This window comes from Lathamus discolor, chromosome 1 (assembly GCF_037157495.1).
Source record: "Lathamus discolor isolate bLatDis1 chromosome 1, bLatDis1.hap1, whole genome shotgun sequence".
Taxonomy (NCBI): Eukaryota; Metazoa; Chordata; class Aves; order Psittaciformes; family Psittacidae; genus Lathamus; species Lathamus discolor.
Genome location: NC_088884.1, coordinates 17,179,900 through 17,204,273, shown reverse-complemented (window position 1 = coordinate 17,204,273; position 24,374 = coordinate 17,179,900). Strand labels below are relative to the sequence as shown.

General features: G+C 43.5%; 1 protein-coding gene across 2 annotated transcripts; it reads right to left on the bottom strand.

The window, feature by feature from the left end:
• Positions 1-143: 143 nt before the first annotated feature.
• CAV1 (caveolin 1) lies at positions 144-19,312 on the bottom strand. 2 transcript variants are annotated; one of them, XM_065698919.1, is made up of 3 exons: positions 19,100-19,312; positions 17,312-17,476; positions 144-2,441 (listed from the first exon to the last, which is right to left on the bottom strand). In XM_065698919.1, exons 1-3 carry the CDS (start codon positions 19,127-19,129, stop codon positions 2,100-2,102), a joined length of 537 nt encoding a protein of 178 aa, XP_065554991.1. In that variant the 5' UTR covers positions 19,130-19,312; the 3' UTR covers positions 144-2,099. The 2 variants fall into 2 exon arrangements, with proteins under 2 accessions (XP_065554991.1, XP_065555069.1); XM_065698997.1 differs by lacking the exon at positions 19,100-19,312 and adding an exon at positions 18,825-19,052.
• Between the last annotated feature and the right edge of the window lie 5,062 nt (positions 19,313-24,374).

The following is a 24,374-nucleotide window of genomic DNA, read 5'->3' as shown; positions in this document are numbered from 1 at the left end:
AGATCAAGATGATTTTGTGCATTCTTTCTTGAGAAACAAATGACATTGCTTTCCGCTCCTTTATCAAGAAATACTGGGCTTTTCTTCCTAATAATATGAGACTGTCCACATGACTTTCAAGAAAAAAGAAGTCAGACAGGAGCTACCATTAAACATTTTTTTATTGTAGTCTTTAATGTACATGCAGAATTAAAAAAGTGTCAGTTATATCTGTAAGCGTATAACAATATAAATGCCTTGGATCAGCAATGTATTTGGATTAGGGACTAATAACTCTAAGTGAACAGACATCTTTCAGGATATACAGTTTATATGGTAAATCAAAAAGGTTTTCTTCAGAGTGATTTTCCTCATAAAAAGATAAAATATTTCTTGTTTACAATCTCGCTTGTTTTTAATAGTGAAAAAATCTATAATAGTACACTCTTCATTATGTACATAGAAAAACATAAAACTATATCCATACCAGTGTCTGTTTTAAATGCAAACAATAGTAGTTAATAGCTTTGTAATTCTTTTTGTGCACCCTCTCCCCTGTTCCCTCCCTCCCCCCTTAAAAAATGCAGCATTTCCTAAAGAAACTGAACTGAAGGCACTCCTGTGTTAGGTAAAGCAATACGTGAAATATCAGCGCTAAATATAAAAGCTGTAGGTGTACCAGACAGCTCCATGCTCATCCCAAGGGCATGCACTCTCCAAGGTCAACAACTGGTTTGCTGGAGATTCCAAGTGGAGCAGGCTCAGGCCCCGGCTTGGTTTACAAGAAAGCTGATTAGCCTCACAACTATTCCTGAAAATGCTTCACGCAAACCTTATGAGGATGCAGAGAGCATCTCTGAACACAGTACTATCATGAGGGCAAAAAGCTCTTGCAGGTCACAGCATCAGAACATGTTGCAAAGGCTTTGCTTTCTGGGCCTTGTAGTTTGCAACACGGTAGTTTCACACAACACCCTCTGTTCAAGACTTCCTGATTTTGCAGCTCAGCTAAAAATGAACAAACCAACCCTCAAATGTGAAGTTTCTAAACCATCTGTTGTGATGGATTAGTTCAGACTCAGCAAAGCATCCTGAAAACAAATCTGTGTGCTAGTGGCATGCTGACTTCTGCTGACAGGGAAGTTTTGACAGCTTATAGAGAAGTTTCTCTCAGGGGAAGCTCCTCCTTGGCTTCATGTGGCTTGTGTTTGGCACACCTTCATTTTTCTTGTAACCTGGGGTTATCTCTGGCAAATCTGCCATATGTATTTGTATGAATACTTCGCAAAAAAATGCAGAAGCCTACGACATAAACCCCTAAATGCTTGCTAAAGGACGTGTCATAAGTCACAGTCAGGAAAATGGTTCCATAATGACCAGTTTTAGTTCTCAGCTGCAATCCTAACAAAGGTTGAGAAATGACCGGATGCAAAGTGATGAGACAGAAAGGCACTGACTGAAGCTTTTCACGCATGTGAAAAGCTTTTATGTGTCAATATGTCCAACCTGACAAATTGTTAGATTTTTGAGACATATATTAGTTCAGTAATTTGTTTACTTAACTAATAAATTCATAGTGCACCATATCTGACCATGACTGTGAATAGCTGCAGTCAACTGACAATCCAATTGAAAAAGAACATTCTGCTAAAACCTGCCAGCTGGTCACGTTCATTCTGCTGCAATAGCTCTGCGCTCTTTGGCCACAATAAAATGAACGGCTTTATAGTGTTGGAAAGCATTTTTGTCGTTCTTTAGTATCACTGTGGATTTATCTCACAAGGAATGAAGGGTGAGATAGAAAGGCATCCAACGACACTTCAGTCTCTGAATTGAACAGCCAGCAAAATGATATACAGCTGGCATGGAAGAATAGCCATTTAAGGTTAGTTTGCAACTCAGACTGAAGGGAGAAAAAAAAAAAAAAGAAGCAAGAAGTAGTCCAGTAAAAATAAACAGTAGAAAAAGAAACTGAGCAAGTGATTCTTGTTTTGGGCCAGTATATCCACCACCAGTCGCTGTATGTTGCTTTGGGAAACACGAAACTGGCATCAAAACACTACAAACAACACAAAACCCCCGCCCTCTTCCTAGGCTGATGGCTCTCCTTGAAATGTCCCTCAAATCTCTTTCCGTACTGTGGCTCGGATGCTGCTGAACATTTTGCCTATGGCCTCAAACATTGGGTCACAGAACGTGTGGATGCAGATGGAGTAGACGCGGCTAATGCACTGGATTTCAATCAGGTAGCTCCTTATGCATGGCACCACTGCCCAGATGTGCAGGAATGACAAAATGGCAAAGTAGATGCCCCAGATGAGAGCCATAGGAATGCCAAAGATTGCTGACAGTAAACGATAAAACCAGTATTTCGTTACAGTGAAGGTGGTAAAACTGGCCTTCCAAATCCCGTCAAAGCTGTGTGTTCCCTCTGGCTCAGCAATGACATCTTCAAAATCAATCTGCAGCAAAGAACACAAAGTCAGGTCAGTCAGATGTTTGTATCAAGGGCGGATTCCAGAAGCACCTTTCCTGGAGAACAATGGTCCCATGCAACAAAACACTGAAGCATGTACTTCCTACATTCCAACATGATTCAACCCGTCTTAACACATCAATTTAAGCCATGAATCTTCAAATAATTATCTTTTTCCAGAGATTACCAGAGAGCCTCGTGATCAGACATCTAACTTCTAGGTAGAAGATGTCCACAGAACTGCATCTATTTTCCTCATCTTCTACAGTCCTAAGGGTGTGCAGTGCCCTTAAAGTCTACTTAAGGGACAAACCAGGTGAACAGAATCATTGTGCTTTCATTTGCCTAACTTAACTGTTTCACATCTTTACGAATGGAGTAAATGCAGTCACTACTTTGACTTTTTACACACCTCAAGCATGTATCAATATGTTTTATTTGTCTAAATTTTCCCATCCTTCTTTGTATAGCAATTGCTGAATTTTGACAGTGAATAAACGGTGAGGCTAGCTATTTTAAATAATCATTTAAAACAGGTATAGAAAGTTCTTAGTAGACTGAAAAATAAAATGCTGGATTTAGAACTGCATCAGGTGGAGGTGCTCCTTAGTCTGAAAGGGTTAAGGAGCCCTTTCATCTTCCTAAGCATAAGAAGGCTCTTCACATTATAGCTGGGTTTTTTTTCTAACCTACCCCGTTTATGTCATAACACCCTGCTCATGAAAGACACGGCCAGGCTAACAATATTTATAAGGAACACACTTTTCCACATACTTCATAGTTTTGACTATTCATAAATAGTTCAAAATGTCACCTAAGGAAACACTGCCTTCCAACAGGCTTATCTTACCGCTCTCTGTTGAAATTCACGAAACTTAATTGTCATAACATTTCTATTAGTTCAGCTCCATGTCACACAAATATGTGTTTGATATAACCCACAATACAGGATATTTAATTTAGCTAGCATAACTAACCGTGTAGGTACAGCATTCAACAGGAAAGAGAACATCACAATACTATTCCTCTGCAAGAAACTAAATGACTGTCTAAATCAGGTGAAAGAAAAAGAAGAAATTACATTCCTGGGACTGGATCCCAAAGTTAGAGGATAATGCTGCTGTAAGTGAAGATTTACAGAAGCTTGGTAAGCATGATACTGGCTAGTGGACTCAGAAAATCGAGCAGCAGTACCTCAGCATGCTGGAAGGAGGTGAACATATATATGCTCAGATTAAGCATTGCATATATGTGGGAAAAAGCTCACAACCACTTCTTTTAATCTGAAGTATACATAATAATTGGAAAGAATTCCTTCCTCTCTCCTGTTGAAACTTTAATCACCTCCAACCGAAAGTTACCGACAAAGTGAAAAATACTATAAAGCCACTGGACTTCCCAGTTTCTTAAACATAAAATTCCAAAGCAAAACTGCGCAGTCTAGGCACAATTTACTTGAAGGGCTTGGAAGGAGGAAATTTCTGAATCAGCTGTTGTATGTAATGTCCTGAATGCCTAACATCAAGCTGGCTCAATTCAGCAGACTACTGGGCCTAAACATCACCCTCTGCCAGTGCTTCTCCCTAGACATCATACTACAAACCTCCTCTTTATCTGCTAGTCTGAACTAGGCTCTGCTGACCTGAAAGTGATCTGTGATTCTTTGGGTTGGGAATTCATCATCATCGTCACCATCACACCTAACGGTAGCATTTGGATTGAAATTCCATCTCCACAGAAACCAATGGCAGACTGCATTGGCAGAGTACCCAAGGAACAGACCTCACCACTGCACACTTGTCTGTAAAGGCGTGCAGAGCCGAAGGTCTGGAGTTTCTGAAACTGAACAGCATAATTTTAAATGATAATTACAAAATGAGAAAATGAAAAGAGATGTTGAATCACCATTTCCTTCTGCAACAGTTCTACATGTATGTAATAACCTCTACTTCTGTAGGGCATGCACATGAATTCTTGGTACAAAACTTAGAAAGCAGTTTCCTTTAAATCAGCGCCTAACGACAGTATAAAATGTACACTACATTCGCTGCTCAGTGAAGACAGCAAATCTGAGATTATTTGGGGTCTGCAATTTCAGTGAGAGTGAGACTGAAGCTCTGGTGGAAATAACTAATTCTGGGGAAGGCACCACAAGCAACAACATGCTCTATTTTCATTGTGGGGTTATTAGATATAAGTTTATGTTTGGGGACTAAACAACTGACAAAATACTAGCTTTATAAAGTACATTGGCCATAAAATAGTTACATGAATCAGTCCTTAAGAGTTAGATGCAGTCTGGTAAGACAGAGCAAGGAGCTTTCCTGGATGAATTGTGATCTTTTTACCAAATGAAACAATCAGATAACCTTGTATCAATCACAGAATTTTAGGATTGCATCATGAAAGAAAGAAGGAAAGGTTGTAGATGTATATATGAAGTCAATAATATCTACTGATGATGGCAGCTAATTATCTATGTTCCTGCTCTGACAAAAGATGATTTCAAGGTCTATATATTGTTCACTGAAATCAGTCTCGTTCTACTGAGCGTACATGTTGCAAAACATATGCCTGAGTTTATGGAGCAAGTGTATTTTTGTTTTAGAATACACAAGCAAGCATGCTTATAGTATCTGTTTCTGCAGCTATTCAAAAGCAAACTTTTCACTGTAGCCCATATCCCATGTTAGCCCATTTCCAAAGTGAATGTGTGTTCTTGGCTTATCATCAATCCTTCCCTTGAAATCAGGTTAACAAAAATATGCAGATGATGGCAAACCCCAAGATGATAACAGCAAAAAAAAGTTGCTTCTCAAAAAAAATGCTACTACATGAAGACTACATGGTTCAGCCCTCTTATTCTAAAACTTCTGGCAATTTATTGCATGCCTCCCACCAGTTGATGTTGTGATTCTTGGCAGATCCAGTCTGTGCACACAGCCATCACGCAGCAGTTCAGTACATCGAGGGTTATTCAAGGCCAAGCTTAAAGTCTTTTTATTCAGTTCAGTTGTGTAGTCCATCTTGTATTTTTGTCTGACAAGGGAAATACCAAATCTCAGCAGGAAGGCAAGATAGCCCTGAGCTCCATCAGCTCTTACATCTTTAATCTAGCTAAGTGGACCTCTTTTTATCAGCAAAGCATATTTTTGGCATGTAAAAAGAAGCAATAGGTTAATGTCAGTTTCTTAGAACTGGCACATAATTTGATTCCTTTCAAAATAATTCATTGTAATGAATGTTTTATCGAAAAAGGGAAGCCACTAAACTCATTGGTTTTCAAATCAAATAGCAAACTTTCTGTAATTGTGATTCTCAGTAACTAACGTTTTAGCTTGTTGTACACTCCAAGATGTCCATGGAGTTAATCCTGGGGAGCTGACAGAAGAATAATGCCATATAACATTTCCAGATGGACAGCCCTGTCCTCATTCCAGGAGATGATGCTAATATTAGAACATTTATGTTATATCTTTGGCCAGGATTTCCCAGCTCAGGTCATACACAGCTGTCCTAAAAGTATTCAAGAGCTAGTCTCTCTGTGAGGTGATAATAGCTTGTATTCATGCCACCAATAATTGTCAAGAGGTTACTTTCTCGGAGCAATTTCAACAGCTCTCAGAATGTTTCTACCAATGCACAGAAGCTGCATACATGGTCCTGTAGGAACCATATCTGAAGTCTCACTACCGTAATCTCTCCCATTTCATTATTCCTCAAGTCCTGTGCTTCACATCGCTCCAGTTTGAATAAGGGAGGTGATGCCAAACTGAACTTGGAAGTGGAAAGACAGAAAAACAGCCTGGCAACTCGAAAACCTCTCAGCTGAACAGTGTTAAAATGAAGCTGATTTCTTCCTGAAAGCCATAAGAATGTCATGAAATTACATAGATGTCAAGAGAGTCCAGGTGCGACTGGAACGCGAACTTCTGCTGTCCAAACTCAGAGTTAGCTGCAGCAGTGTACTGTCTAAATAAAGATAGGCAAGGAACTGAGGTAATTGGGGTTTTTCTTCTCAGCTACTAACAGATCACGTACAGATTCACTGGCTGGGAAACACTGTTTTTTTCACTGTTCAGGCTGTACAGATAAGTCCTTATACTGCAGGAACTGAGATATCACCCAGGTTCTTCCTGCACTGAGCCACTCCCATGAAAGATCCTGTTTTTAACTCCTAGGGATCAGTCCTCCACAGGCAGCAGGAGCAATAGGTGACTGGACTCATTTTGCCTTGCTATGGATTACATTTACATCACTCAGATTACTCACTCCTCGCTCCCTCCTATTACTTTCCTCTGGTTTTTAGTTCAGCAGCACCCAGTGACGGTGAATGTCATCAGGCTGATAATGGGAGTCCAACTGAACTAAGTGAAGTAAAAATAGGACTGACAGGAGAAAGAGAAGTGGCCAGAAATATGATCCTAGGGAAGAAAGACACTCTAATTTCTGGAAATGAATCTAACTGGCTTGCAAGGATAAGGTACCTTTTTTAGGGTATTGCTCTTGAGGACACTTTTGCCAAAGCATCACGGGCATGTAGATCTGTGAAGAACTCTGTTTAATCTACACAAAGGCATGCTCAGGTTAGACACAGGTCTAGTTCAGTAGACTGCATGTTCAGCATTCAATTTGTTCCTCCAAAGTTGTGCTGTGAAATCATGCCTAGTTATTTGCCAAGCTAATGAAAATACAGGAACATTCACTTGCAACAAGGAGAGAAGCAAAGAAAATTTGTTTTGACCCTCTAAAGGATGCTAATAACTCACTACAACTTTCTGTTTCAGCCAAACACCATTAAACACTATCAACTCCTGTTCCATGCCTACAATACACTTCCTGACTTCAGCTATTCTTTGTTTCCTACTATTCAGTTCAGTAAAGCCAGTTTTTACATTGCTTGAAGCCTTTGTCTGATTCTGCTATGAGAATTACCACAGCTTCTTTTGCTCTGCATATGTTTATTAAAGTCTTACCAGGAAATTAAGGAACCTGCTTTGATTCTCAGAGATTTATTTACAAGAAAGGGAAATGGTATGGGGAATTTGTTTTCCTTTTTTTCAAAGTCTGTTTAAAGAAAAAATGATTAATTAAAAACTTAGCAGTGTGAAGTTACTGGTTTTGCTTAAAAAGAACCTAACAAACCCAGCTGACTCAAGAATATATGCCTTATATATGAAAAGAGTTGACCTTGCCACTTTAGTCCCTATATATCAAAACCTGTCAGGCCGGAAAGGTGTACTAAATGCCAACCTCAAATTGCCTAGCTGTGCTTCTCAAAAGTTTGCTCTTTGAGGTATGTAATGTCTATTACGTAGAAAAAATACTGTGCTGGGGCTACCAGAAAAATATTATTAAAGCCATCAGCATTTTTTGGATGCTTTGACCTAATGTAGATTTCTGTGATTGTAACTATCATTATTAAAAGCTTTGTGTGTGGTAGCTGTACGTTGCTACTGTGCTCACAGCATGCAATTTGCATAGAGAGGCACCACCGCTACTCCACCGAGGAGGAACCCAAACAAGTGTTGAGGATGCCAGCATTTTTTAGTGCCATCAGTATCTTTTGGAGTCAGTGAAAGGATGCTCAGGTCCTTGCTGGATCTCTCTTGATTGACTGCTAACACCTCCAATCAGGCAAACCACTCAAATATGCACGCAACCTGAAAAATGTGAACTGTCTTACTGATGTCAGTCTGCTCTGTCAGACCAGAGCTATAGTCAAGTATGAATGTATATGTATGTAAAAAAGAGTCCCAACCTAGTTTTCTTTACATTTTTAGCACAGAGTGTGGAAAATGTCTGTACTGCATAGCCCATGCTGTTTTTAATCAGTTTGTTCCCTGACTGTAAGTAGAATACTTTTCACCATATTATACTGTGTCCCTATGAGACTTGAAACAGACACATGGAAAAAAAACAGACTTTTTTTTTTTTTTTTAAATACTGTGATAAATGCAATTTGTAAAATTTCCTGATGCCTTCAGTGTCCTTTAAAGAAACATTCAACAGAAGAACATGGATACAAGATCACAAACTGACAAGCCATTCAAAGGCATGAGTCACACTTGCGAGGTGGTGTTCAGGACAGGTGCAGCACTAGTAGCTTTTGAGAAGGCCATGTTGTGTGTTATTAAAAATAAGAAAATGCATTGTATGAGATCATTATTAGTTTCTGCACTTCTACATACTATTTAGAACTTAAAAATTGCCAGTTACAGTGCTTGGAGAACAAAAGCATCACAGCATCATTAAAGACCTCAGGCAATAAGCTCACATCCATTCTGTTAAATCAGTAACATGAGCTAAACATCTGAATGTTTCTTTGACCCTTTGAAATATGTTTCCACATTCACTGATGGTGTCTTCCTGACTACTGCTGCAGTTTATCAGAAAATGATGGAAAAGTGTATAATGTTGTTTCTACTGAACCTGAGTGAAAGTGCATAGGAGGCATCACGACTTCATAGAATCACGGAATGGTTTGGGTTTGAAGTGACCTTAAGGATCTTCTAGTTACAACCCCCTGACATGGGCAGGGACACCTTCCACTAGACCAAGTTTCTCAAAGCGCCATTCAACCTGGCCTTGAACACTGCCAGGGATGGGAAGCGTTCTTCTCATCCCTCTTCTTCCAGCTTCTCTGGGCAACCTGTGCCAGGGCCTCATCACCCTCACAGGGAAAAACTTCTTCCTAAAATCTAATCTAAATCTACCCTCTTCTGTCTTACAGCCACTCCCCCTTGTCCTGTCACTACATGCTCTTGTAAAAAGTCCCTCTCCAGCTTTCTTGTAGGGCCCCTTTGGGCACTGGAAGCTCCTTTAAGGTCTTCCCTGAGCTTTCTCTTCTCCAGGCTGAACAAACCCAACTCTCCCAACATGTCTTCATAGGAAAGGTGAAACGATATTCCTGCTGGAAAGTAGACTTGAAGGACTACACTCTTCCAGCCAGAGAAGAAAACAAGTCCGGTCAAAAGTGATCCTTACTGCACACATAACAAATATTCAAACGAACTACAAAAGATTTTGAATTACATAACTTAAAGAAAGTTGTGACTGCAGATCACCATTTCACAAACTGAAAAGCAATGAAAATAGCCAAAACCTACTTTGCTACTAATTACTGAGAGGACAACCTGCTGCTCCCTGCCCATGCTGAGCTACTGACTGCATACCAGAAAAGACCTGGGGATGGGCTTTGTTTAATCGGATGGGCAGAATCATCAAAAACTGCAGAAGTACTCAAGAGAAAAATGCAGCCGATGCCAATGGGTCAGCATTGTAACAACCAGCCATTCTGCAGAGATCTCTTCCTGAAGCACTTGTCTGTCCCGTCTAAATATAGCCCAGGAGAAGAAAAGACTAGCAGCTTCAAGGAGATCTGCACTCCTCTGAAACACAGCAAAACTTCCTGTGCAGGTGGGGATATCGTGTCAGTCAGTTCCTTGGAAAATACACTGATGTTGTTGAAGTAAGCAGTCAGAAAATAAAGTGGGTATTTCCCTCCCTGGATACTGGCCTGATGGGAGTTATTGCAGCTTTACCAATGAGAAACTCTTCAGAAGCTTTCTTTTCTTTACTATTTGTGTTCTGCAGTTCTTTGTTTGATACAACTATTTTAGCAAAGGACTCTGATATGTCTCTGTGCATGTACATCCACACACTTTTGTCCATCTGTTATGTTCAAAGATGTATATTCATCAACATGAACACCAGGGTGAAGTTCTGACTACACTAAAGATAATGTGGAATTTTTTATTGATTTCAGTGGGGTCTGGTGTTAGCCAGAGTCCACAAATGTTAATAAAAGTAAAGATACCCTCTAAAGAGATTTCAGGTTATCCTTCAGTGTTTTATTTTATATGTATTTTATATGTAAATGCAATATTTTATATTATATTGCTCTCAGTGCTGGTTTACGGACCTGCTGTTAAGGTAATAAACTGCTACTAAGTAGAACTCTTTCGAATTTGCCCTAGCTTCATCCCTCCTAAATTTAGGCACTAACAGGAAACAGAAATCTAGTGATCTTAGACTCTTTAATAGTGTGTTAGAGAGACAGGCACCTTTGGAGGATGCTTTAGGTGCGTCCTTTAAGGCAGTCTAAGGAGAGCAGACTCCTAACTAGGTATATAAACACATCCATGTGCACCACTACAATCCTTTTTAGCAAATCTGTATATCTTGTTCTCACCTCTTTCCTCATTTCTACCTGAATACACTCATTGCTGACAGTGAGTGTGCAGTGATGCCCAGCTGCCTCTCTGTTCCTTAAAAAAAACATTTGCCTCTGCATTTCTCGTAATTAACTGGTAACTGTTTCTTAAGTATTTCATAAAAATCAAGATATCATTAGCCTACATATCTGGTCTTGTCATAAACAGCACTAGAATAGAGACATATGAACTTGGACTTCATGAAGCACCAGGAGACTTTATGGCTGAGGTCAACAGGAGATATTAACCTGATCTTGAAGGAAAACTGTTGTTTGTTTGTTTTGGTTTTTTTTTTTTGGTAGTATTTGTTTGAATTCTAGAAGGGATTTCAAAGTTGGCAGAGGAAGTGTTGCAATCTGTCTATGAGACTCCCTTAGATTTCTTTGGGACTCTGAGTACAAATTCAGCACAGCAGGAGTTGGGAGAGGGAACGTGGCGCTTTCACCTTCAGCTCTGAGAGCATCATCTCGCTTCTTATCTACAAAGATGAATTTATCAGTTCCCATTTATCTGAAAATAAAGTACACAGGCCTAATAAACAAAAGACTGGACAAACCCCCTTGCTGTACAACCCCACTAACACCTCTAGCACAGCTCCTTGACTATCTTGAATAAAATCAGGTGCAAGGTTTATCGATTAATATGCTCATTAGAGTGGGGATAATGGTACTGAAACTATTTGTCCTTTAGAATACTAACCCAGTGACATTTCTGACAAGGATGATATTGCCTAAAATTCAAAGTTTGTTTTCAAACTATTGAAAGACATTTTCATAAGAAATCTGCAGGTAAAATATAAAGGAACTAACAGAGATAAACCTTCCCCCCCCCCCCAAAAAAAAAAAAAAAATCCATCAAAATTAAATGGCATAACTTCTCTTTCATCTTCACAATAACAAGTCCTTTTTAGTCCAAGATGGTTTTTATTACTATCATTTGCCTGGAAAAGACAGATGGTAGTTCTGGATCAAAAAGCTAAAAAAAACTCTTTTACTGATGTAGATTTCATCCCACTGTCTGTTTATCACAAAGGTATTTGAAAGCTGTGGGAAGTAAATACAAACTTATCTTGGTTTAGAACTATATGTCTCTTCAGCTTTTCGGAGATCACAAGTTCTACAGAATCATCCAAGTTCATTTGTGTTTTCTCTCTCTGTTGCCTAAAACACAGCAAAGATCACATTCTTCTTGGGGACCCCATGGGCAGACCACTCTACTATACACATGTATCCCTCTTTCCCCTCGAGAGTTTCGGATTTCAGTTTTTGTTTGCTTGATAGTTTCAGACATCCATACTCTCTGCAACAGAAGATGGCAATTTCTATCCATATAGTAGGCTAAAAATTCTAAGATTAATTCAAATCGAATTTTAAATTCTGTTGAATTTATTTGAAACAAAAACTATTTGTCTCCTGTGAATCTAAGATAGTGCCCAATAAAGTCTAACAAAAGGAACATCCATGCTGAATTGTTGGCTCTGTCCCCACGGCCATCAAATCAACATTTTCCTATGGAGTTATGAGTCACGTTCATCATGCTAAGCAAGAAGGCAACACATACGGCTTTAATAATACTATGACCTTAAATGCAAATTTTTTTTTGAGAAAAAAGCTTTTGTTAGAACAGATGGCGTTATTATCTGGGATCTGATGGACATTCAGAAGTTCCATGTCTGGAAACTCCTAACTGGCGTGCCGGAAAGCTGTTTTACAGAACTGTAAAACCTCGCTCAGTCCTCATATAAGCTCGCATTCATAATGATTTCAGTTTTCAATCTCTCACCCTGACACTAGCCTTGGAAGAAATATTTGAAGCAGAATTGTATCATGTGGATAGCAAAGTCAAACATTCAGATATTCTTGCCTTTTAAATCTAAACCCCATGCAAAGTTTCAGAATAATTTCATTTATGTGTAGTTATGTAAAAGTAAGGTGTCCTGTCTGAGCTACATACCTACATGTATCATCAACGGAGAGAAACATGCCCCTTGGCAGGACCCCTCATCCTGCCCTGCTGTTAGGTCTAAACTCCGTGACAGGAATCTGCCTCCAGAGGCACCTAGCTTCCATCACTGCCCACAGCTAGAGACTAGATTACAAGCTTGGATTGGAACGTATGTTTATATTTATACATTATATGTTTATAAAACTGTACATTTATATACGTGTATATGCATATATATGTATATATGTGCATTTATCGAGATATTTAATATTATTTATATGTTTATATTGATGTATTTAAACTCACATGTTCACCTATTTTCTCATGACTTTTAACCATACCTGAAAACAAAGAAAAGGGGTCTGCATTAAATTTCACGTAATTCCTTGTTTCAGAAAAAGCACTAGACTGAGCTCTGCTTTTCTCTTATTTTACCAAGTTGAAGAGCAGAACGCTGTTCCTTCAGGTTGACATCTGTTGCCACATGAGAGTGACAGTCCTCCCATTCATAAAAAGCAGGCCACAATGCTGCCTTTCCTTCCAGGAGGTGTGGAGGCAGGAGGTGTTATGCCTAGTCATCTCTGTGTGTGTCTTACAGCACACTCAGAGCAACAGGGATGGACCATAACCATGACGGATTAAGTAAAATGGCAAACTAATTTTAAAAAAGCCTCTTCTCTTTCATTGAAAAGTGGCAGAAACTGTAAATGGCCTTAAAATGTCTGAGTAATACTTTCCTCCCTATTGCCTACATAAGGGTGTTGTGGTATTTGTCAGCATCTGACAAAAGTTCCAGACTTTTGCTTGCAATGAGTCGGGTTGCCCTTAACTCCATTAGCTTTAGGTAGAAGGCACAAATACATCACTGTTTAAAGCTTGGTACCAAAGCTCTGCACCCTTATATTTGTAGCCAAGTACTGGATTTTTCTTTTTTTTTTCCCCAGAGACAAATAGGGCTCCGATGCAACAAACAGCAGAGAGACACCACTTTAAACAAAACAGTAATTATGTTCGGGATGGTAGACCAGGCACAGGCCTTTCCTCCTGGCACACCACCCCAGGAAAAAAATGTCCCTTGGCTGCAGATGTGACTTCGTTTGGTCTTCATTTGTCCTAAAGGAGTAGAATTTGCAGGGTGTGCTGCAAAAGTCCATCCCCATTCTGAGCAAGAGGTGAGGAAGTACTGAGAAGTGCAAGCTGCAGGAGAGCTAGCTCCTTCCTCTGCTTCTTCCAAATTCAGTCAACTTAGTGCAGACTTGACCGCAGTTACTTTGAGAAACTTTGAACTCCGAAGAGTGGGAAGGCTGTAATTTAGCTGTACTCTGGAAAACACAAATATTGTGCTGGGAAACAGGAGCTTCAGGCACCTTCATATGAGTCCTGGGTCATTGGGGAATGAATGAATGAATGAATGAGAGAAAACCCCACAAAAACTGTCATCTTTCTACCCTGTTTGTTGCGCCTCATCGCACAGATACAAAAACTGTAGTACACAGGTACAAACGTAGAATTGTCCAGTGAAGGACATATGAAATAGAAACAACTGTGAGGCAGAATAGCTGTATAATCACCAGAATGATTCCTGGAGAGGTCCCAAGTGCACAGAGGCTGTTTGTACCTAGCTAGATTCCCTCTTTGCCTCCTGTATGACCAGCCATCTTCACAAGCATGTACCTCAAGGAATGGGAGCACTGCTGCACGTTCTCCCTGACAAGGTGATGCACGAGGGCAGTTGTATGAGGAAGAAACTCCTTCCTTTCCGCTCCCCACTGAAGGAATTGGAACAGGAAGGAAATTCTGGTGATTTTACTAGGTTGTGCTTCCTCCAGCACAGAGCTGCCAACTCCACTGCCTGCGGACCTCAGGCTCAGTAAGGCCTCACTTCCATCTCTCTCTGAACAGAAATGCTGCTGTTTTGCCCACTTTTCCATAAACCTCCCAGCACTTAGCTTCCACTTGGTAGCTAATTGGAAGATAAACTGAAAAGCAAAGTCAAGGTCACCAATAACTTTGGTATAAAGCTGCTCCATGTGTCTAGTTCTTGCCTGGATCCCCACCCTATTGCTGGCTGTACTGTGTATCTGCTGCAAGGAAGCTATGCAGATGCTTTGTGTTGCACATGAAGGCAACATGTCTCCTGCTTCTCACAAGCAAGGGTTATTTTTAAAATGTGCTATGGGAAGTATTTGAATGCAGACAACACTGAGGCCTTTTAGAGAGCTGCTTACGGAGCAGATTCCTCGTTCTCTGTCTCATCATTTCTATTTCATGGCTGACTGGTTTGTCCCCAGTTTCCATGCTATTGTGCCTCATAGTCAAGTGGCAAGAAATGCATTAAATGCTGGGTAAAAAGCAGAAGGTTCTGAATCTAGAAAAATACAGCAGCTCTAAATAAAACTGAGCTAAGCCTGAACCGTATTTCTGGCTTTACAACACTCTTGAACAGGTTTTTTTTCTCTGACTTTCAGTAGTCAACTCAGACTGGGGACTCCTGTTACACAAGTGTATTTTTTACACTCTGCCTGGATGATTTACAGCTGAAGTAAGAAGGGCAGATGTGTGGCAAAAGGGGACCACATACTGATGTCTGAGGCAGGAACTGAATCTGTCTATCTTCACTCCAGTCATAGCCTGTCCCCCAGGCACTGGGTCTGAACTTTATTGCTATGTCCAATAGGCTGAACCTGAAAGTGTTGTCCAAATAAACTCAATTTGTGCCAAAATTCCTTGCTGCTTTTCACGTTGGACTATGAAACACTTATAAAAATAAAAGCAATTCTTATTAATCCTTGCACCAAGACAGAAAGGTGTTGTTTTACAACGCCCACATTTTTTTCAAACACTGCTGGCTTTATGATGCAAAATGGATCCTGTCTGGTTAACATCAAACTCATTTTGGTATATTATTGTGTCTTGATGCGAGTATGTGCACTACCAGGAGCTCACTTGCTGACACTGAGGCAGTACTGGCATTCTAGGTGTTTTTCAGTTAATATGCTGGTCCATGATTTTTTCAAAATAACAAACTGAAAAACTTGGTTTTTCCATTCTTGTAATTCCTGTTTTTCAACTTTCTTTTAGATGATTGGACATCACAAACTTTCTTAATCATTGCCCCTGTGGGAGGCAAACAGGGCAGAATGGGCTTTGTACATTTCAGCTTCTTTTAAGTCCATTAGGAGTTTTTTCCATCAGTGGTCGCCCTCTTTTCCCAGCAGGATCTTTCTTTCCCTAGTTAAGTTTGTGGACACCCGGATTCTGACTTGCCTGGGGGCTATGACTCATCCTCAGAAGGCTTGGTTGCTTTGGGGACTTCTTCTGTTGCTGTACGCAATAAGGCATAACGCAGTCTCATTCTTCGGCTCTTGCATTCCCGGACTCCTCAGCTGCTCCTCCATGGGTAGAAGGCAAAAGAATGGCTTGCTCCTTTCTAAAATCAACCATTTTAATGGAAGTTTTGGACCACTGGTACACTGCTGATTTTTTTCTAAACAAATAAAAACTTTATGCCTTTTCTTCCTCAATTATAAAGCTGACAATGGCTCCTTAAAGATATAGCCTGCTCTGATGGATAATTCTTAGTACTGATCCAGCACGATAGTTAGTCATATTCAGCACCTTGAAATTGTGTTGAAGTCCATGCAATTGGAGGTTTCTCAGGACCTTGCTATATTGTCTGTACATAGGATGAATCATTTTACTGACATATGTTCAGGAACTAGAATACTACCTTTTGATTCTCTGGAAACAATGCAGTATTTCTCTCTTTCAGCAACAGGTCTTCCTGGTGAACAAGCATCATGAACTGCACACACTGACTGCTGGACACTAAATAAGCCAGTTAGTCACCCACTGTGACTGGGCAGCTCCTGTTTTTTCCTGGGTTCTGACAAACTCAGATGACAGCATCCACAGTTTTCACACGCATAGCATAAAATTTCTCTGCTAAGAGAAGATACACCTATCTGTTTTTTTCTGACCAAAGTGAATTCAAGCTAAACCCTCCATCAACCCTGATTTGTCAAAACAGTGGAACTGATTTAAGGACTCAAACTCTGATTTAAGACCCCAAAATGTCTTAGACAAGGGCACCGTCAGATTTTGCTTAGCTTGCTTCCATTTATCATTTCTTGAGGGAAAGAAAAACACCAAGGAAAACAAACCAAACCAAGGACACATTCCGAACGACCACCGGTACCTCCGATCTTGCACCCCCTCGGCTCAGGGAGTGTGATCTGTCCCGCAGGCCGTGCCCAGCAGCGCAGCAGCTCCGGCTGCACTGGGCTGGTGCCACCTCCCTGCCTTTATACGTGCCCGCAGGGGAAGGAAAATCCCTCTACCGCTGCTCCATAAGGTCACAACTTATTTTCCGCCGGTCCCGGGCGGGACATCGCGGCTGCAGAGCCGACCTGCGGGCACACAGCTCCCGGAGACTGCTTCCCGGGGACAGCCCGCGAGAGGATGCGACCCTGCCGCGCTGCAAGCAGCTCCAGCGGGCTGCCCTGGCCCGCTGCCCGCCTCCGCCGCCGCGATATCCTCTACTTTACAGAAAAAACATACGGCACCCCCACACCCTCCCCGGCCTCCCCGCACGCAGCAGGTGAAGGGAAGCGGTTCGCGGACTGCTGTCGCCCCGTCAGTGCCCGCGCACTGTGCCCCGCATAGCCCCGTTCCCCCCCCCCCTCGACCCCCTCACCTTGACCACGTCGTCGTTGAGGTGTTTGGGGTCTCGGTTGACCAGGTCGATCTCTTTGGTGTGCACGTCGTGCACTGCCTTTTCGCTCAGCTCATCTGCCATCATCTTGTTGTTGGGCTTGTAGATGTTGCCCTGCTCCCTGACGGGCGCCGCGTATAGAAAGCCCTGCGGAGAGGGAGAGGGAGAGCGGGCGGGAGGGGACAGCCGAGAAGAGCCCAGGAGGGCAGGGCCGGGCCGGGCCGGGCAGGGCAGGGTAGGGCAGGGCCACGCCGGAGGGCGGGCTGCGGGAGGTGGCCCTGGGTGCCGCGGGGTGATGGTGGCTGCGGGGCGGCTCTCTCGCGGCTATATAACCGCGGCCGCGGGGGCTCACCACACCCCCGCGGTACCAGCGCGCCGCTGCCTCCCGCTCCCGCCGCCAGGCGGCCCCGGCCCCGCGCCCCGCACCGACCGCGCCCGCTCCCGCTCCGCTCCCCGCGGCGCCGGCACTGAGCGGGCGGGGGGGGGGGAGCAGCCGCGGCCACCAACGGGCAGGGCGGGGAGCGCCCGGGGGGCCCGCAAAGGACCCTCCCCACGCTGGCCTCGCCGCGCGGACCGGAGCACGGTGCCCTTATCATCCCGCCTCCGCCACGGCGCCCTCACCGTACTGCCCTCACCGTACTGCCCTCACAGTACTGCCCTCACCGTACTGCCCTCACCGTACTGCCCTCACAGTACTGCCCTCACTGTACTGCCCTCACTATACTGCCCTCACCGTACTGCCCTCACCGTACTGCCCTCACAGTACTGCCCTCACTGTACTGCCCTCACTATACTGCCCTCACAGTACTGCCCTCACTATACTGCCCTCACTATACTGCCCTCTATACTCTCCTCACTATACTGCCCTCACTGTACTGCCCTCACTATACTGCCCTCACTATACTGCCCTCACTATACTGCCCTCTATACTCTCCTCACTATTCTGCCCTTTATACTCTCCTCACTATGCTGCCCTCACAGTACTGCCCTCACTATACTGCCCTCACTATGCTGCCCTTGCTATACTGCCCTCACAGTACTGCCCTCACTATACTGCCCTCACAGTACTGCCCTCACAGTACTGCCCTCACTGTACTGCCCTCACTATACTGCCATCTATACTCTCTTCACTATACTGCCCTCACTGTACTGCCCTCACTATACTGCCCTCACTATGCTGCCCTCACAGTACTGCCCTCACTATACTGCCCTCACTATGCTGCCCTCGCTATACTGCCCTCACAGTACTGTCCTCACTATACTGCCCTCACTATGCTGCCCTCACAGTACTGCCCTCACTATACTGCCCTCACAGTACTGCCCTCACTATACTGCCCTCGCTATACTCTTCTCGCTATACTGCCCTCACTGTACTGCCCTCACTATACTGCCCTCACAGTACTGCCCTCGCTATACTGCCCTGCCAGCATGGCCATCACCGCTCCCTGTTCAACCCCGCGCCCTCGCCGTAGCGCCCCTCATACATCGCCCTCACCCTATGGCATCTGCCACGGTCCCCTCGCCGCCCTCGGCCGGCCGCGTGGGCGAGCCCCTCGGGTCCCCCTGCGCCGCGCTCGCTGCCCGCAGGTGCCCGGCTGTCCGCCCTCCCCTCTGGGCACCGGCCGCGGGGTTCCCGCGCCCCTCTGCGGGAGCTGCAGCGTACGTGGAGCTCGGGGGGGCCGAGCCGCTGCGGGTCCCCCGCGGCGGGCAGCAGGGCAGCCGGCGGGGAGCCGGCAGTGTCGGGGCTCCGTCGCCCCGCGGCGGTCCTACCTCCGAGTCTACGTATTTGGTACCGGACATGCTGTCTCGGGCTGGCTGCCTGCTCTGCCGCGGGCTTCTCTGCGCTGTAACGTGTAGGACGGGAGGCAGGAGGATCCCGCTCTGCGGAGCGGCCGGCCAGGGGGAGGTAGCTGCCAGGGAGCCGGCTGGCTGCCTGCCAGGGGCTGCTCCCTGCCGCTGCCTGGGGTGGATGACAAGCCGCGGTAGGGCCCGGCATATCGCAAGGCGGCGGGGAGCCGCCGGGGGTGGGAGGGGAAAGCAGCCCTGCCCCGGCAACCTGGGAGCTGGCGGACCCGTCCCGGGTGCGTGGGCCACGTCGCGCGGGCACAGGGGCAAGACACGGAGGCGGGCACGGACAGCAGCACGGACAGGACCGAGACGGGGGGGCAAAGATGAGATGGAGACGAGGGAGCAACGAGGGGATGGAAAACTTCAGTGGTATTCCACGTCCAGAGCGAGCAAGGCGTTCGTAGGGCTCCCCCCGCCCCCCTCCCGGCATTGACAGTAGTTTACATACAGTCATCGCTGCCCCGGGAACAATTGTGGAAACTTGGATATCCTTGGGACGAAGAAAAAGCGATTTTCCCCCAACTGGTTCATTTCAAAACTATGCAAATATTTAACAGTTCTGCACTTCAGCTGTGCTATATTTTTTCCCGGGAGGAGACTGGCCCATGCTTATCTGCCAGGAGTATTAACCAGTGGGATTAAGATTTAAAGAGGAGTGGTGGGACACTGACGTTTTGCTACACTCTGTTCTCGAGTTCCTTGGTAAACTAAGGGGCATATGTCGGTGTAAAAGCTATAAGGATTCATCATTGTATTCAAGATGGTTCATGTTGGCACTATACATCTGTAAACTATGAATTATATTTTTTGCCCTATTTTTCTTTTTTGATGTTTGCAGCCGTCAGTTTTCTGTTAGGAAATGGGACCATGGTGAAAGATTTATAATATCAAAAGAAAAATAGTGACCTTAGTGTTATGCCACTGAGCAAAGAATTGCAGCAACAGAAGTAGAAAATTCTTAACTGCGGTGTATTTGGCTTTGGCAATTCAACAGAGAAATGACCTCGAAAAAGCCAGTGGCTCAGATGGATGTAGGCTCCACAGATGTAAATAACTGCACCTGTTGAAAATGCAGTCCACATGGGCATGTATTACTGATATGGTCATGAGCTAGCAATGAACTTTCTTGAAGAGTTTATATTGCTCATAAACTTTAGAACAGATGCTTTGGGTGGATGTTTTCCCATTTTCCAAGTTAGTTGTAATTTTTAAAAATACCTTTTTTTTTTTTTTTTTAATTGATGCAATAACTCACTGAGGCCATCATTAAAGTATCTTCTCTGTCCGAGCATTTGAGTGTGGACACAGCCAAATGGGTATATTGAAAGATGTAGTCTCTGCAATTTTTCAACCCATCTGAAAAAACCCCACAAGACAGTTGTTTGTTTGTTTCTATACCTAGGAAAGTTTTACAATTAGTCAGTACCCTGCACATCAATCAGAAGATTTTGATCCATTGTTCACTATTACTGCTTTTCTTAATGTGACTAAAAAAAGAAAAGGTATATTTGTTAATTTGAAATGCTGAATTGGCCCTAAATGGTTTCTGCAGAACCACGGTCCCCTTTAAAAGCAATTTCTGAATCACACAACACTGCTGCAGCTAGAAGAATATTGGAAGCTGGTGGAATTTATAAACTTTTTGAGGCGAATTCCAGAATAGGCTGCATATGAACTCAAATGAGGCATCACATCTAGTGAACCTTAGCAGTGCTCGCCTCAGCTTGAATACCAAGAGAACAGCCTACAGAGAAAACGACATGGGTACTACTAAGTTGTGAGGGTGAGGAAGTGACTTCTGCAGAGATGGACAGGGATAGAACTGTGGCCCATTGCCTCCAGCACTGCTGTATGGGAAATGCAAACAAATTTAACAGCCAGGGGCTTAGCATGGATGTGTGCAGGAGTTCTGCAAGGAGCTCCCATTGCGTACAGAAGTAGAGTGCAGCTCAGCAGGAAAGGACCTGGTAAAGGCTTGCAGGAATCTTCTAAAAGTGCAAAGGTTCTGGTCCTCTTCTTAGCTATTGTGAATGGATTATCCAGGGGTGGCCTGAAATTGACAGGGGTTGTAGACACACAGGCCAGCCTTGAAAATGCCACCCAAACTATCTCCTCATTGAGCTTTGCTGTGTCTTTTGAAGCCCAGGTCAGCTGTTGAACAGGACTACCTACTACCTTGGCTGGCCATCTCACTGCCTTTCTTTCTCCATCACACCAGCCTTAGGCATGTCATGCCTAATTTTAACAAGTTCTTATAGCTCCAATGTCTTGCTTTAACTGAATTTTCAAACTTCTGGATTACCGTAATTGAGAACTTGCTCTAAACGTGGAGCAAAGTGTGTGCAAATTATGAGCTGTTCTTTCCATTCTGAGGACAGGAAAGGTTTTGGTAAGGGTAGGAAACAGTGCAAGGGGAAAAAAGAAAAGGAAAAAAAAAACCCTGATTGAACAAAATTCCTCAAAAAACTGTCAGAAAATGAGTCATGAAACTGAACTGAATGTGCGTGACTGCTCACTGAGTGTCTTTGTGTGGTATCAAACACTCCCTCTCTCTCTCCTTTCTCTCCTTACTCCTCCCCCCCATTTTTTTTCCAAGCTTGTGTAATTATGGTATTAGCAATACTTCTGATATATTCCAATGTCAGCGAGACCAGGATCAGTCCTGGTAAACTGTATTCTTTATGTATAGTTTCAACAGCAGCGAGAGTGTCAAGACAGCAGACACTGTCAGCAAGCAGCCTGCCTTATGTAGAGCATTTAAGAACCTGAAGCTTAGAAGAGTAAGATCATTGCACTTTATTGTTTTAGTGTCTTCTGTTCAACTGCTTAACTGCCTTGTTTCATGTGCATTTTTGGATGTTTTGCTGGATGAAAGCTTGAGCTGCCAGAACTGCTGATAGTGAACTGTTATCAGCGATGCTACTGTCATCACCTGCTTCATGGTAACAAGCATTGGGATGGGTTTAACATGCAGGCCACTGTTTCATTCATTCGATTATTTGCAGACAGTGTTCATCCTGTCTCCAGTCTCTAGAGGATTTCTGTATTTTAAATTGTAAGTCACTGGATCAGGACTTTTCTGCTGAGATGGGTGCCCCTCACTACCATTATGTATAGGGCTGCACTTTTATGTATGCATTTGTCATTTGGCCTGTTCATTCCCTGTGTCAAAGGAGTTATACCAGGAGAAATGGTGAGATCCCTTCACATTCCTTCCTCCTCACAACCTCTAGCTAGGAGTGATTTCCTTTTACATGGAAGCACTGCTGCCATAAAACATTTCACAACAGCCTGAGGGCTAGAAGTAATCCAACACTTGATAGACCCAAAATGAATTTTTCCCTTTCTGAGGTGTGTTAACATGTTTGTCTTACTCCTGGGAAAGCTTATTTTGGGAAGCACCTTATTTTGCTGATGTACAGTAGGTGTATTTTAAGGGGTCCAAGGCATTCTCTTTGCTTGCATCTAAGCTCAGTCTGGGTTTCTGACTGATGCCAAGTTGCCCAAATAAGGGCGGTTCTGGGCATGACTGAAGTAAAAGTGTAGGTACTGAGGGAATGTTATGTGAAAGGGAGGTGCCTTCTCAGTTTAGACATGTTCCCGTTTGGGTGGCAGCTGGGCAGGGATTACAATTTTGGATGTAAATGCCTGACTCCCAGCCCTTTGGTAGGTGTGTACATCTTTTATTAGAGCTAGTCCCTGTAGGTCTTGATCAAGATAGCTAGTAATTGCCTTGGCTGGAGTGGTAAATAGATTGAAAGCTTTAATCCTGACAGACATTGTGCAAATCAAGACACGTTTTCTCAACTCTTTTCAGTATCAAATTCCCTGATAAACACTGAGGTGGACCACGAACACTGGTCCATGTCGACACTTTTCTGAACCATTCTGCCAGTTCTAGCACATTGTTAACTGTTCATACATCTTATGGAAATATCATACTGTGAGAACTAGTCTTATTAATGGGACTTAAATACCGACTCCTTGAGGCTTATGTATGATCACAGAATCATAGAATCATCTAGGTTGGAAAAGATCTTTAAGATCAAATCCATTGAACTATGCCACTGAGGGCCTCATCTACAAGGTTTTTGAACACTTCCAGGGATGGCGGTTCTCACTACCCTGGGAAGCCTGTTCCAATGCCTCATCACCCTCCTGTTGAAGAGATTTCTCCTAGTATCCAGTTTAAACCTCCCCTGGTGCAGTTTGAGGCCATTACCTCTTGTCTTACTGCTCGCTATTTGGGAGATCAGTGACCTCCTCTCTCCATCCTCCATTCAGGTAGTTGTAGAGAGCGATAAAGACCCCCTGAGCCTTCTCTTCAGACTAAACAACCCCAGTTCCCCAGCCATGATGGGATTTTTGTCAACAAGCTTTGCTGTCTAAGCATTTCGTGGCCAACAGAGTTTATAGTTGTAGCACTGTGATAGCTCTGACAGTGCAAAGTAAAAAGCAAGGCGAGGCAGGTACATGGGGTGAAAAAGCAGTGCTTATTAAATTGAGGCAGCTGGCAAAACCAGACATGCTTTCCTGAAAGTCTGAAATTAAAGAGTGAGTCTACATCTTGCTGCATTCAAGTGTCTGAAGCACTATCTGATTCAGTGCCTTGGGGAGGGGGCCTTCTTTCTCCCACTTGCAGCTGGAGGGGGGAGCCAGACAACAAAACCCGAACACCTAACAGAGGTGACACTCACCCCTGGCTTCAAGTTGTGAGAGAAGTGTGTAGAACAGCACCTGCCCCACTGCTTACATGAAGCTCAGTTGCTTCCATAGGCCTTGCCTATTTCTGCACCAAATACAACTTCTTGTGTAGAAGAGGTAAGGAACCAAGCCAAGCCAAACATTTTGCACTGATCAGTGCAGTGTGTCTTTGCTGGAGGATGATTCAGAGCAGGAACCTATCTTAGCTCCTCTGAATTGCTTCTACAGAAGACATTTTATTGCAATAAGCTTAGGAAATTTAGTGTCACTGGGCTAAAATTAGCCTTTATTAATTCTCCCCTTGGTTGTAAACACTTGCATGAAGAAAGCACCTCATTTTTTAATGCATAACTGCTGGTTCAGTATGTTCGTTGGAGGCCTTCAGCTCTAATTTTCATGAGCACAGTGTAATAACAAACTACACTGGTAGAATGTCTGTTGTTTGACCTTGTTCCATTTGCATTTCTATTTTTTAAAAAAGAAACAAAACACG